The sequence below is a fragment of the Tinamus guttatus genome, unplaced genomic scaffold (assembly GCF_059628265.1).
Source record: "Tinamus guttatus ecotype Peru unplaced genomic scaffold, ASM5962826v1 Tinamus_guttatus_pri_ptg000301l, whole genome shotgun sequence".
Lineage (NCBI taxonomy): Eukaryota > Metazoa > Chordata > Aves > Tinamiformes > Tinamidae > Tinamus > Tinamus guttatus.
This window is the reverse complement of record NW_028288835.1, coordinates 164,587-179,984: the sequence shown is the minus strand read 5'-3', so window position 1 is coordinate 179,984 and position 15,398 is coordinate 164,587. Positions and strand designations below refer to the sequence as shown.

At 42.8% G+C, this 15,398-nt stretch overlaps 2 protein-coding genes across 3 annotated transcripts in view; both read right to left on the bottom strand.

Moving 5' to 3' along the window:
* Positions 1–256: 256 nt before the first annotated feature.
* Positions 257–1,222, bottom strand: LRAT (lecithin retinol acyltransferase). Its single transcript, XM_088528075.1, has 2 exons — positions 671–1,222; positions 257–409 (listed from the first exon to the last, which is right to left on the bottom strand). The coding sequence occupies exons 1-2, from the start codon at positions 1,220–1,222 to the stop codon at positions 257–259; spliced, it is 705 nt and encodes a 234-aa protein (XP_088384201.1).
* Positions 1,223–6,253: 5,031 nt separating this feature from the next.
* The window catches only part of LOC104573417 (uncharacterized), a 53,646-nt gene continuing 44,501 nt past the window's right edge, over positions 6,254–15,398 (bottom strand). For both annotated transcript variants that reach the window (XM_088528080.1, XM_088528081.1), the window contains exons 17-20: positions 13,196–13,279; positions 11,620–11,743; positions 8,059–8,149; positions 6,254–6,364 (exon numbers count right to left, since the gene is read on the bottom strand). In XM_088528080.1, coding sequence (XP_088384206.1) covers positions 6,290–6,364; positions 8,059–8,149; positions 11,620–11,743; positions 13,196–13,279 — 374 coding nt within the window. In that variant the 3' untranslated portion in view covers positions 6,254–6,289. The remainder of the gene's footprint in view (positions 6,365–8,058; positions 8,150–11,619; positions 11,744–13,195; positions 13,280–15,398) is intronic.

Below are 15,398 nucleotides of genomic sequence, written 5' to 3'. Positions count from 1 at the left end.
GTGCACCCCTACTTCTGCATGACTTTAGAGGCGCGTTAAGATGTACCGACTGAGATTTTCAGGAAATCTATCATTTGGCTTACACAGTAAGCTACTCCTCATGCACTGTGCTGTAGGCAAAGTTGTATTTAAAAAAATGGCACACAAGGCTAATAAATTTTGCTTTACACAATGCTGACAAGTAATCTGTGCTTTCATAAATACAGTAGTATACATCCTATATACAGACGCAGGTGGCGGGCTTCTTGGCAGGCCGCTAGCCCGCCATCCACAGGAGGAAGGGGATAAAAATGGTGGGGAGCGTGGTGGAGGGCGCCAAGCCAAGGCACACGATGGACGCCAACCCCACGAGCGCCGAGGCGAGGACGCTCCTCTGGTCACGGATTATCATCTTCACGGTCTCACAGAACTGCAAGAGAGCAAGAGAGCGCCCGAGGTTACAAAGGCGCTTGCCGTGTGCCCGCCGCTCCCGCCTGCGGCCCTGGCACGGCCACCTGAGCCCAGCACAAAGTGCCGCAGCGCCCGTGGCGCCCGCCCAGCAGCCGCTCGCACGGGCGGCCCCTTCCCGCCGCGCCGGGCCGGACCGGGCCGGACCGAGCCGGGCCAGCCGCCCCGCGAGCCCCGCGCCCACCTGGCGCAGCCCCGGCCCCTGCCCGCGGCGGGGCGCTACCTTGTCGGTCTGCAGGCTGACGGCGGCGCCGTAGCGGCAGTAGGTGACGAAGTGCTCGCAGTTGTTCCACAGGAGGCTGTAGGCCGTGGCGCCCACGAGCTTCTCGGCGCGGCGCGCCGCCTCCTCGCTGCCCAGCACGCGGTCCTTGAAGAGCCGGTCCATGTGGTTGACGAGGACGCTGCCGCCGTAGGCGAAGTCCTCCACGCTGTCCACGCGGATGCTGGCCATCTTGGCAAGGACGCCCAGCACGAGCCGCTTGTTGGTCACCACTCGCTCGATCTGGCGGCGGTCGTCGGTGAAGGCGGGCAGGATGTCGGGCATGAGGTGGGCGACGCGGTTGTCGCCCAGGTAGATGCCGAAGTGGATGAAGAGCGTGCGCGGCACCTCCAGCAGGTCGCCGCGCTGCAGGCGGCTGGGCTCGCAGCAGCCCGCGGCGGGCGGCGCCGACGGCAGCTCCCCGCCGTCAGGGGCGGCGGGCAGGGGCCGGGCATGCACGAGCAGCAGCAGCTTCTCCAGCAGCAGCGAGGCCGCCTGGGGCACAGGGTTCTTCATTGCCCTCTCCCCGCCGCCGCCTCCGCCCGGCGCCGCCGCGAACCCCGCGCCCGCCGCCGCTTTTCTAGGCTACCGGGCGGGGCGGAGCGGGCGCCCGGCCGGCCCCCTGGGCGAGCGGCGAGCGGGGAGCGCCCGCCCCTGCCACACGGCCGCCCCCCACCTGCCCCGGCAGAGCCGGCGCCTCGGTGCCCGCTCCGGCCGCTTCTCCTGCTCGCGAGGCGCCGAGAGCGGGGCCGCCGGCCGCGAGCGCCCTCGCCCCGCCGCGCCGGCTGGGGAGGAGCGGGAAAGCGCGGGGAGTCGCTCCGCGCCGTTTTGTTCCCCGCTAAGCCATTATGTAAATGCATAAACACCGGGCACAAAAGCGCGGCCCTGGCGGGTCCACAAAGCCGCTCCGGCTGAGGCTGACAAGCCTCGGTAGCCGAGCAAGCTGCTGGCCCCGGCGCTGCGGGGTGACGGGTGGCGCGGCCCCTGCCCCGGGCGCTCCTGTCCCTGGGCTCCTCCGCCCCAGGGACGTGTCTCGACTGCCGGGGCTTGCGTGGGTAGGAAGGGCTTTTTTGGGAGCATCTTCCTCCGACTGCAGGCTCTAAGTTGCCGGCTCTGCTAAGCCGACTCCCTGCAGGTTGTGGACGTGCAGGCAGGCGCCAGGGAACACACACGCGGTCGTACGAAGAAAAATGAAGCAAGAAGAGCCGAGCTGTGTAACAGCTTGCTACCTCTCCACAGGCAAACCCCGTAGAAAGAGCAAGTTGCATTTCCCACCTCAGCTGCTTTAAAGCTGAGAGTCGGTGTGAAGATTAAGGACAAGATCTCTGGAAAACCCTTGGCTCACTCCAGTGCACCAGATAAATTGTTCAACATCCCTCCTCTCTTCCTGGGAAACAGCTAAGATATGAATGGAAAAGCAAAGAGGAAGCAGAAATGTATCAGGAGAGGGGATTCCTTCACCCTTTCCTAACTGGAAATAAAAACTAGCCTTGCCTTCCCCTTCTCTTCTGGTCAAAGCAGAAGGAACAACTTTCTGGGTAACTGAAGTCTTTCAGGGAAAAGATGCTCACCTTGCTGCATTTGCAAAGGAGTATGAGGCTCACAGTAACCTCTTGTTCTGCACCAATTACAGCAAGAGCCTCAGCACTAGGGATCAGGCATTTGGGATTTACTGGGGAGAATCCCAGCCAAATTTTTATGTAACAGGGGCTTAGCCACCTCAAGCCCCCTACTTCAAAATTACATCACTTATAAAAGAGAAAGTACTTTCTGTGAGGCTGATAAGGCTTGTGTGGACCAGCCACCACTGACACCTCATGAATATAGCTTATTTTCAAGACCCATGTGCTAACATGCCATGGGAAGTGCTGAAACTTACTTGTGCTAATAGGAAACCCCAAGGAGGGGAGGATTTTTTTCTTCTCTCATCAGTGCACTTTTAATGGACTGGGAGAGGAGGAAGATTTAACCGACCTGGCCCCTGTAAAGGACCGGTGTCATTCGGTACCAAGTGCAGCAGCTGGCTCAGCCAGGTGGTAATCAGAACCCACCAAAGGCTCTGGGACCACTGCAGTTCTGGCAGGGATAGGTTTTTCACTCCCTTCTATGAGCTTAAGTCCTGGTCCTGCCCTATATTGCCACCTCAGAGCTCCTCTCCTTTTCCCAGGCACATCTGAATGGTCTTTGTTGAAACAAGGGAGCGTCAGATGCTGAAGGCAAGAGATTCAGCTGAATGTCCCGGTAGAAACAGGCATTTCCAAATGGGAGCTTCTCCTTGGAGGCATCCTGTGTTTGCATTCTTCATGCCAGTTAACTCTAATCCCCAAATCACCAAGGTCCATTACAAGTAGATCCGTAAAGGAAACCTGGGATGAAACCGAAGAAGCAAAGCAGAATCCCAGAGAAGGCGGCTCAAAGTCTTACTTTGAGTATGGCAGGGTTTCAAACAAGGTGTCAGGTGTGACATTTCTGCAGTGGGAACTTCCTCCTACACCTGAGGGTAACACCTGAAGCGCCACAGAGCCTTGTCTCTCCCTCCCCCCAACCCGTCACTTACTTTGAGGTCTGGAAACCCTGTGGAACCAGCAAGAAAGGCAGTAAGTGACAGACAGACAGACAGACAGACAAGCCGTGAAACGGCTTCGCTCTTCCAGCCCACACACGTATCCAGTTGCAGCACATGAAACCCAGCCGGTTCAGGCTTCCCTACCTTAGAACTGCTGGGAGCACTGAGAGATCAGCACCCGGAGCGCGTGAGGGAGGAACAAAGTGATTTCTGAACGAAACCATCAGATTCCGGAAATCCACAAATGTACATTAACAGCGTTAAGTTCAAGGGCTGTGCTCCTATTACCCTCAAACTGCCATGATGCAAAGCAAATTTAAGTGGTACACTTACAATTATGTTCAGAAGGAAATAAAAACATAGTTTAGTGGAAAATGTTTTCATTTGATATGGCTAAAAGGAAAAGGTACTTTGTACCTCAACCTGAAAGTCCAGCACATTCCTTCTCACCTTCTCGCATCATCTTTGTGCGACACCCTTTAGGTCTTTAATATACAGATTAAACTGCATCACTGCTAACCTTCAACACAACTAAATCACCTCAAACTATTAAACGTGACACAACGATTGCTCCCGAAGTATTTGGTTGGACTGTTTACTGCTATAGAATAACTTTGGGATAGAACACACAATTTATTTTGAGAGTTAGGTAAGACATAGTAAGAAAGTTTAAAGAAGTAAAAGAATTTACAGCTTTTATTTACAACAGAGATGAGCCACAGCAAGAACATTTACCAGGTTTACCAGGGGTTTAAGACAGTCTCCACTACAACGAATCTCTAGTATATCAATCACTGTCTTATGAACTAGTCATTATTGTTTCAATTCTGCCACCCAAGCTAACACAAAATAAAAAAAAGTAGAATCAAAAGGCAGCTGGAAAGGTAAATCCTTGTCTACATGAGTCCCTGTTTAACACACTGAAAAAGGAAAAAAAAAATATGTAAGAGATGTTTGTGAAGGACAGTTTCATAGCACCCAAAAGGGCAACTCCAGAAATAAAAATAACCTCTTCATAGTCTCCAATCCATCTGAATACCTACATTTTTTAAAAGCAAATTATGCTCCCATTCTGGAGTTACAAATAACCATCTCTCTAGCAAACAGTAATAGTAAACTGCTTTTGCATTTAACAGTATCAAGGAAAAAGGGGACTAAAAAGGCAATGTATCAAATTCCAGAAAAACAACCCCAAAACATAGTTTTATTAAGCTTTAAACCAAGTATCACTTTCTTTCAGTGGAAGAAACAACTTTAATGACTAAAACAAATCTGTACTTAACAAATGTTTATTCTAAATCAAAAATAGTTGCATACACATTTACAGTCATTTAAACAGTGTATTGAGTAAACTGCATATATTTAGTGTATCTTTTTAAAATTCCTTTAGGCTTGCTGCTGAGGTCTATCACTATCTTTTTTCATCTTCTCTTAAAACCTTTCTACGCTTTATTAAACAAATACACTTTTAATTTATTAACAACAGTTTTTTAATAATGAATGTAAACATCATAGCAATAGCATGCTACTCCCCCTTTAAAATATGAAGTGGTGTTTTTCTGGGATGAAGTGATAATTTTTTTTTTTTTTTTGGTAACAACTGAAACATGCTGCATACACAGACAGTACTGATGACTAAGAGAGTCACTTATTCACGTCACAAATGAAGATGTGTGGTTAAATCATAGTTCCACTGAATTCAATGGAAAATTGATGCCAACTTGCACAGAGATCTTACTTGTGATACCTTCCACAAAGCAATATAAAATAGGGGAAAAATTCAATGTATAGTCCTCATTAACAAGAGGCGCTAGGGAATTAATAGAAATGGTAGCACAGGTCAAGACTTCAGAACACTGCCACAGAAGTTTGGTGAAGTTTAAAAAATACTTTCATCATTTTATCCAATATTAGCTTCATTCTGTCAGCACTGAACAACTAATATGATCTCCCCAAAATAACAGAAAAGATATACCTCGAGTATAAAATGCCAGTACAGTCATTGTAATATCTATATGGTTTACTGCAGAGGAAATACAGTAACTGGGCCAGAATTCCCAACACCTTGATATCATTCCAGGAAGTAGGATACAGATCTCCGAGTCTCTGCTTAGTCAGAAGATGTTTGCTTAGGAGCATCCTGGTTTGTATGTGGTGGTGACACTTCCCAGTAATGGAGGAAGATGATGGACGGATGGATGAAGAAGGGAATTAGGGAGATAACTCAGACTAAGGACATAGTGCAGGGCATTCAACATGTTCTTCCGTCACAGCAGGGCACGGACCTTCCCGTGAAAGGTTTGGGGACCCTTCCGTACGAAGGGTAATGCAAATAACTGTTACATTAGCTTCGTCCAGGTGGGACTCCGATACAAAATGAGGATGTAGCAGTGGTGAAACAAAACAAGGCAGCCCCTCCACCACCCCGGCCCCCTTTCTCCCTGCTGGCGGGGGAAGCACCTGCCCCACCGCAGCAGAGAGGTGGTCGGCTCGCAGCGTTCCCCCATCCACACTGGGAAATTCATTCCCATGCCAAGAACTTCAATTAATTACTGTTTAATGCTTTTCAACGTAGATTACTTCATAGCGATACCCAGAGCAGGGGATCCAGTAGGTGCAACTATACTGGCCCATATAGTTTTCAAATAAAGATTTAAAGGAAAAGAGAGATGGACTGAACAGGAGATAACTTACCTCTTGAAACAAATGGTTATCTTCCTGTCCTATAATTGTTATGTTGCAATAGGATTAATTTTATTTTACAGGAAATAAATTAATTCTTTATTCAATGTATTGTCTATATATGTATTGTCTGTTCTTAGTCAGACAAAACTATTAGTCTGGTATTACTTAAAACACTTGCTAATCTGTCCATATAGCTAGGCCCATAGGAGATAACTGTCACTGTAATTTCCCCTCTGTATCTTTTTGATATCTGGGCTCAGGAAGCTAGTTTTTAATCTATAACATGCTTTTACACCGCTCAAAATGTTGAAAGTATATTTGTCAAACACCTATTATTCTATAAGTGATTTTAAATCAGGAACATTCTTTATCTGGAAATCCAACAGCATCTGTCCAAGTGCTTTGCCCTGTAAGAAAAATAAACCCACAACCTTACTATTTAAATATACCAGTAAAATTCATCTAAAAACTGTTAAACAGATTTTTTTTCCATAATCAGCACAAATAACAAGCATTCATTGTCTTTAATATATTTTGTTTGTATTTATATATCCGTATATATAAATTTGGAATGAATTTCCTGAAATCTTGGATTGTATACTCACACAAGTTATATTTACTATTTGCATTCATTTGAATTTCTTACTTTTAAATCAAAATATTTAAGAAAGAAACATTATATGGTTAAGGTTTTCAAACATTTAATCCTATTTAGATTGAGCAGAGCTTCTTCTATCTGTTTGCTATCTAGTATAAAAATATTTTTTTTAGCTGCATTTCTGTCATTTGATTCACACTGAGCATTATCTTACTTTGTGCAGAGTCTTGTTGACCATGCTGAGATTATTTGTAAATTAAAGCATTTCTCGGCCTATGGTGGCAGAATTGCACTTCATTGTAGCACAGCACTGCCATGTTAAGGGATCTTATCTTCAGGTTCAGGAGGTATTTCAAATCTTTAACACCAAAGATATTTTAGTTTCAGATCTAAATCACAGAATCATAGAATCACAGGATGCTGAAGGTTGGCAGGGACCTCTAGAGATCATCCAGTCCAACCCCCTGCACACGCAGGGTCACCTAGAGCACGTGGCACAGGACTGCGTCCAAGCGGGTTTGAAGATCTCCAGAGAAGGAGACTCCACAACCTCTCTGGGCAGCCTGTTCCAGTGCTCTGGCACCCTCACTGGGAAGGAATTTTTCCTTAAGTTCCTGTGGAACTTTTGGTGTTTCAGTTTCCGGCCGTTTCCTCTAGTTCTGTCGGTGGCCACCAGTGCAAAGAGGCCGGCCCCATCCTCCTCACTGCCTCCCTTGAGGTACTTCTAGACACTGCTCAGGTCCCCTCTCAGCCTTCTCTTCTCCAGGCTGAACAGGCCCAGCTCCCTCAGCCTCTCCTCACAGGGCAGATGTTCCAGGCCCCTGATCATCCTCGTGGCCCTGCGCTGGCCTCTCTCCAGCAGCTCCACGTCCCTCTTGTCCTGTGGGGCCCAGAACTGGACACAATACTCCAGATGCGGAAATGATGTGGTCAACACAAAAGATCTCCTATGCATCTTTTCTTTCTCCTCCCTTTTGTATTTATATAAATTATCTACAATTTAACTATGTTAATCATAGGCTTAGCTTGATTTGGCTTTGTAGAACTCTGGTAAATACAAAATGAGTTCACAGTTGATGGCTGCTATATGTACAAGGAAATACTTAATCAAAACTGTCTAATGAATTCTTATTCTCCAAAATTTGACAGCATTTTTGAGAATTAAGCATTTTTGATTTAACTTGAACATCTAAAAACAGAGGTAGCACAGAGCAAAGGACATGGAACTCATAAGAGCCTTCAAATTATTTACCCTTTTAGACATATACACACACACACTCTTACTTTTCCCATAAATATTTTAAATCAACTTTGTAGTTCACTACAAAGCTTTTAAGCCTTCAAACAATGCAGTAGATACAGATCTGTATTCATGTGAAATTAAAAAGAACTAGAGTTAAAAATACTGCTTACAACTCCAGTCCAAAAAGCTAGTCTCTTTATAGAGACCATGCGATATTTAGTTATAAAAGGTAACTATTAAATCAATGCTTAGATACATGCCTGTGGGTCACTTCTTAGGGACGCTATGCCACCACCACCAAGGGAATTCTTCAGAACAAAATTTAATCCATGGATTCCTGGCAACTCATATCTGAAAAATAAAATTTAGAAGTAGTTTTTCAGTAGATTACAAAAACAAACAAACAAAAAGCCTTTTGCAGGACATCAAGCCAAAGACTGTGCAAAAAATTTGAACTTGTAATGTCCCCCATTACTGAGCTAAGTATACAGCTGAATATTAACCCACGGCCTTCCCCTTGGCTCTGCCCCTTGCCCCAAATCAATCCCCTTAATAGTGTTAAGGTAGAATCAAGATGCGGTAATTCTCTACTTACTCAACTGCAAAACTCACTAATTTCTAATTGAAATAGTTTTCTAAATTTTTAAGAGTTAAGCAAAAAGAAAGCTCATTAGGCAAGAGGTTCCAGTTCAGTATGAACAAAAATCACAGTGGGCAGTATTTAGAATCTTTCTTTTTAACTGAAAAAAAAGAATAATTTCATTCTCAGAACTCATTTTTGCTATCAACAGCTGCCATCTGATCAGAATATCATAGTGTCTATTACTGAAAACCAAACATGAGAGTCACTAGATCAAACCTTTAAAAAATTCTCTGCAGTTGGTTCTAACCACAACCAAAGTTAAGCTTCATTTCAACACTTTACTGGAATAAGACATTTTGTTTAGGTAAAACAATTCTGATTTAGTGTAACAGACCTTCTTTATTTCTGTTCTGCTGTCACAGCTTTTCCATCCTTACGTTTGATTGTGCATTTCCAATTTGGAAACTTTTGCAGAAGTTTGGCAAATGACTCTGTGGTTTCCTAATAAAACTGTTTCAAATTTAATAAACAGACCTATAGCATATTTCCATTTGCCTGTCCTCGCATAGTTTTTCAGTGCTTTGTCTTCTTCCCTGTATTCTTCAAATATTAGATTTATGAGCAGTGGAATGCTCTCAGAAGGGCAAGAAGATAACTGTGTATCAAAGACAGAAAAAGAAACCAGCAAATTTTTGCTTTTCTAGCCTCTCAAATAAGTAGCCTATGACAACTAAATAAAAAGTTTCCAATTCATTTTCTTAAGCCTAAAACAAAAATGCTTAATAAAACAACTTACAGGTACAATGGTAATAATGTTCTCTATTATGGAAATACATAACTGAAAAATTAATGATGATGGAGGATGGGTATAACTGAAGTCCTCACAAGAGATTATGAAAAAGTACCTGACCAATACAGCAAATGGTATTTAGAAGTTTGTGAAGTATTTTATTTTTCTATATTTTAATTAAAAAGAGAAAACCCTTTCCTTCTCCAACCCTATTTGATTTCTAATACTTATTAAAAATCATCACACATCAATTTACAAGCCATTGCATACAAAACACCAGACCTACTAGAAAATCTACTATTATCAAGATAATGAGCAAAATGTCTACTCTCTAAAAAAAACAAAAACAAACAAAAAATCTTTCCCTTAATATGTAGTATGATCCTACATCCTACTACCGCTTTGCTGGTATTTTTCACGGCAGTAAGAGTCAGAATGTTTGTTTGTGTAAACCGCCGCCTCCCTCCTCCCCCTCAAAAAAAGGAGGGCGACACCTTTTTAAAAAATTAGAGCAAGTTCTAATGCCTGAACACAATTATCTCTTCTTTGCCTTCCCTTAGACTGGTCCGATTCTTCCTGTTGGGCTTGCACAAGAGCAGAACTGCCATTAACTCAAGAAGAATATATTCTACATAGGTGGGGAAGAAGTAATTTCATAGATATTTTTGGAAAGAAAATCATTATTGTGTTACCTGAAAACCCAGAAGCTTCTGAGTTTTCAGTTCTATCTATCAAAAATAATTCCATCTTTTCATGCGTCGAACTATTTATTTTAATAGCCCTAGGGAAGAAGAATGAAAGCCAATTTGGTGCTAACCCCTGGGTGGTAGTGAGGCAGAGCCATTGTCGGTATGTTTTTAGTCCCAGAAAGAATATATACATTTTAAATCACTCTCATTTTAAGTAAAGGAAATGAGGAGTAAGACAGTTCTTTCTATGACAATAAAAAATAAAAATCAAATGAGTATTTTTAAAAAACAACCTGCACAATCTGAAGCACATGAGCATAATCCTTATAATCCTAAACATTTACACAAAAGGATCTATTCTTTTTTCCCGGCAGTTTTTCAATTCACTCACAGAGCTCCATTATCACATCATTAAAAGTAGCCAAACCCTGGAACAGATAATCTAATTAATCAAAATAAATTGGTTTTAGCCAGATACAGAAAACTTCAGCTTTTATTTATGAACATAAATACAATTAAGGAACTACAATAAATCAATTTCTAGAAGTATAAATAAATCAATTTCTAAGCAAGGTGTAACATTTTTTCTTTTTTTTTTTTTTCTTCCCCTTCTCTGCTCTTTTTCAAAGGAAATTCAATTACATTTCTTGGTATTAGAATTTATGAGATTCAAAGGTTTGTTAGCACTTGCAACATAGCGGGCAAGATCTGCACTGAGCCGCTTACTGAACAGCACTTGCACCCCAGAATGAACAGAGGTTAAAATAGCCCTGAGCGCTCTCTCAGCCCGGAGTTGCAACTCTTTGAGCTAGAGTCTTTAAGTACCCGAGACACACACATAATGGTTTATCCAGCACTCATGTAAACATATAAGGATTCTGGTGAACTCTGGACCTTTGCAGTGTAATTGACTTTATATCAGAACAGGTTTAGAAACACTGCGGACTGAATAGCCTGTTGCAATATTAGAACAGTATATTCACACGACAGTCAGCAGGTTTCAAACCTGAGCAGCACAAGCTCTATTATCTCATACTGCAAGAACATTCACCAGTCCCCAGGGAGGACCCTAAGCACCAGCCACGAGAACGGGAACGTTACGCGCGCGGTTTGCTGGCAGCCCCTGCTCTAGCTGAGCGTCACGTGCGCTTCTCTCTGAACTCTGGCTTGCTGGATATAGGTGAGACCAAGCAGGGGAACTAACACATTCTCTACTGTGAAGTGAGTAAACTTCATGAAAATCAAAAGCCTGCAGAGACAGTGATAGGATGAAACGGGTTTCTAAGAGAAGATCAGGCAGATTGGGGCTTTGCGTACACCTGAGGGATCTTCCAACTTCTAGTTCTGCAATGGCTCTGAGGCTTAGGAAGCCTCAGCTACTGAGGCTCCTGCAGTCTCCAAATGGTTCAAAAAAGAGGGAAAAATACATTTCTTAAATTACTTTAAAAGTTATTTCTGTTTTGTGGAGGCCTATCTGTCCTGGAACATAACAAAGTATTCCTAACATTAATATGTTGGAGAACTCGTAACCCCTCTGACACACTGAACCACTGCCTTTAACCAGCTTCAAAAGGGAAAACCAGGTTCATGCATCCATTTTCTTTTTCTAAAAAACTACTGTTCAAGTTGTTATTTAAAAATTCAAAGAAGGTAAGTATTAAAGACAGGTTTGGAATATGTATGTTACCATACTTAAAAAAAAAATCTGATGTCATCATGTATCTATGTGCAACTGTGGAGTGAGCAGCAAGTTACTCACCTTGTTACTAGTTTCTCTTCAGGTTGTTCTCGCTCTAAAAGGTGCTGGAAGTAGCTCTCCAAGGCCTGGGCAGTTAAGGTTTTCTTTAGGTATGGATAGTAGAGGGGATGCCGTGCTATCACACCTGTCAGGTATACGAGGTGTTAGTTGGAATACGAACTATTGAAATCAATTTGTACTTGTTCTTTACAAACTGATTTGAGAGCACCCTCTCCTTTGAAACCATTCATATGGCTGCTTTTTAATGAAGACCCAAATAAATGAGCATGACAGCTATCCATTCGTCAGCAGAGAAGCAATGCAAAGCATGACATGAAGGAAAGGTCCTACACTGAAACTGGGCATCCTTCTGGCTGCCAACGTCTCTGCCACCGAGAGACATCTGAAGAACAGCAGCAAAATCACAACGACAAACACTCCACGTGAAGTCTGCTTCTCCAGATAGCTCACGTGGTTTAGGAATTTGCAATTTGTCATAATAAAGCACAACCAGATCACTGGGGGCACTAGGGCAATTGAAGCTTTGATTCTTGCCCTACACCTTGCACTGGATTCTGGTGTAAATGGGAGAAATAGCAGTTACGTTGCTTTGTTAAGTAGGCTTTAGTAAGCATTATGCAATGAAGCTGAGGTTCCACAGCAGGATCAGGAAAGCAGGAGATTTGAGTCTCTCTGGAATTTGGTTCCCAATGCAAGAATATCCACATTTAACCTTAATTTAATCTTACAGACCAAGTGTTTTGTTGTTCTTTAACAAAGCAATGATTTCTCTATATCTAAGGCAATTTATTAACTACAGTTCACAATTTGGCAACGCTACTTTGCAGTAAGGGTCAACTATAGTTCAAACAAAAATAGAGTCCTTCATTTTTCGACCCAAAAAGACAACTTCATAGACAAGGGCAAGAAAGCTATATTCCTTAGATATAAATGAACAAAATCGAACAATTTTAGCACAATTACTGCACTACTAGCAAATCAAATCCCAAACGCACCTTCAATTCATAATGAGCTTTGAACACCACACACTCTCATCTTCAACAAGAGAGCCATTTGTTGCATGCAGAAGTAAGGAATAGAAGGGATTATTAAACAATGCAAGAAGCAGCATAATCAATGTAAAGAGACTGCACACCACTTGGATTAACAATGTAATGAACTCTTATATGTAAGAAAAACTTCTGCATTTCCCAGCACTAAAGATGTTTTAGCCATATACACGTTATGAAGTTCACATATGGAAATATTATGCATGATCAATCAAGACATTGAATTAGATAACACATTTGTACAAGTAAGTAGCAACCAAGACAAAAAAGAAACCTTAAAAAAGTTCCTTAACTTTGGGAAACTGACTTTGCAAATTTGTAGCATGATTTTAATGTATTTTTAATACCTTAGATTTCAACAGCAGCTGAACAGCAAACTACAAATATTCCATTAGTAAAATACTAGGTTTACATGGATTAATTTTTATTTCAGCATCAACTGATGTGAGATATATAAAGAACACTTGGTGCCTAGTTTCTACCTGGAAATCTTCCATCACTTTAGAAGGAAAGAAAATTAAGAATACCTATGTTTGCGGAGTTGCCTTTGTCTCCACTTCTAGTATAGGCAAGGTCTTCTAAGCGGTAAGTGTGTGGACCACTTGGCAGATCTATACAATATGAAAATGAGCACATTTTAATAACAGCTACAAATAATGGCAAGCTTTGAAGAAGTAGCCATCTTTTCAGTCTGTACTTCCAGCACTGTTTGTAGTGCTCCCATGAAGCTTGCCAAAGCTTTCTCCCCATTCACCTACCAGATGATAAAACAGGCTGGGAAGCAAAACTCGTCTCTCCTGCCCTTTCTTAATCCCCTTTTACCTTTGCACAGATGAAGATACAGATGGTGCCAGCCACCCCCTCTTCCACCTCTTCTTGAATTCATGCTGGTATCAGAAGTCTATTATTTCTGAAGCAGACACAGCAGTCATTTTTCATTTCTTGATGGGCTGACAACTTTGGCCCCATTAAGGCACATCCCTGCTTCCAGCACTCATTAAAAATACAGGTAATTGCTACTGTCCTGATAACTACTTGTTGCCTGTAGAAAATGGCCACAACCACCCTTTGAAGACAATATGTCTCTCTCATTCTCACTACTATAAAGATTATTTACTTGGTTACATGGAAAAATCCCAAGATTAAAATAAAATGACTAATTTTGTAAATACTGCAGTCTTATATAAGAAACTGTGATTCATGAGCTCCTCTCCTTATTACCATATCTTGTGAGTGGGGTGTGTATGTTATGTTATGTATGTGTATATATGTATTTGTAAAATGTATTTATATACACTCACACCCCACACACATACACACGCATGAGCAAGCAGCACACGCACCCCAACCCAAACCTCCAAATTCAATTTGATTTTCAGGAACCATACTGTCATCTATAGGGTTTCTGCAAGGTTTGATGGTTCAGTTCAAGTCTCCAACTTGTGCAAGTGCTGATTTACAGCAGCAGCAGGTTGTCACCATCTAGTTCCTGCTCCCTGCGGCAGGAGACGACACGCGCACTTCGCTGCACAGAGTTTCAGTATCTGCTCGTAGTAGGCTGTTAGTGAAACTCAAAACCTAGGTTATATCCCAGATTTCTGGAAGAGAGAACTGAGTGACTGCCAACCAGTTTTGCTTCTGCTCCTATTTCCCTGCACCCTATCAGCTCAGCTGGCACCCAGGAATGCCCAGTCCACTTTGTTTTCAGCGCCAGCATCTCTATCAGACTTACACTCCTGGGAAGACTCCGCAGTCCCTCAGTTACCACTTCCTCCCTTCTTCCCCCTTTCTGTTGTTTTCTCATGTTTCGGAACACGAGGTTGCAGCTGCTCCCCTCTCCTTGCTGCCTGGACGCCGGCAGGGGGAACATGCAGAGCACAGAAGTGACCGTCTCCCTTCCCTCGGCCCCGCTGCAGCAGCTGTGCACAAGCAGCAGCTCCAACAAGTCCTGCTGCCTCTCAACAGCTCACACACGGCAATTCAGCACACTCACAATGCAGAGCACGTTAGCTCCCAAACGCCAACAAATGTTGTTGAATACACGAGAAATGTTATTCTTCAGGTACTACGCAACCCATTTTAAGCAGATTTTTGCAGATTGTAAGAATCCCTTCTAAAATTTTGACTTAAAAGATTTCTGCTATAAAACATGAAGAAACTACTGCACAATTTTCACATCAAACACTTGTAAGACCTTTTAGCACGGCCAAACGACGTTTTTCAAATGTATCAAAAACTTGCTGACAACCTTCCGAAAGGTTTCTACCTTGTATTTTCAAAAATGATTCAGAATATGGTACAGGCTTGTCACCGAAAAATCCAGTCTAATGTGTTAACCTGACACATTTTAAGCAATAGAAAAGAGAGTTTTGTAAATCAAGTATGCTGGGCAACCTGCACACTGCCTGTAGGATACACTGCTATTCAAGAAAGCATCAGTCTACCTTTTCTGTATTATTACGGCTTCTGTTGATGATGTCAAAGTGGTGTTTTTTTTTAAATTAACAAAATGAAGGATGGAGTACTAAGGATCTTACGCTCTAAATGAGCCAAATATGAGATGCTGGCCAATGACAGGCTGTATTAAAAAAAGTTCATAACTATGCTGATTCAAATGAATTCTCAAGGTACCAAAGTGTGTTCAAATCATATGTAAAACAAATTTAACAATATGATTAAGTTCAAGTATGATTTCAATTAAAGTGCATCTACTATTAATGCATGGGTAAA

Coding starts and splice junctions, on each gene's coding strand:
- LRAT (XM_088528075.1), bottom strand. CDS start 1,222: ATGAAGAACCCTGTGCCCCAGGCGGCCTCGCTGCTGCTGGAGAAGCTG. Junction 410..670: donor TCAGCCTGCAGACCGACAAG/GTAGCGCCCCGC, acceptor GCTCTCTTGCAG/TTCTGTGAGACCGTGAAGAT.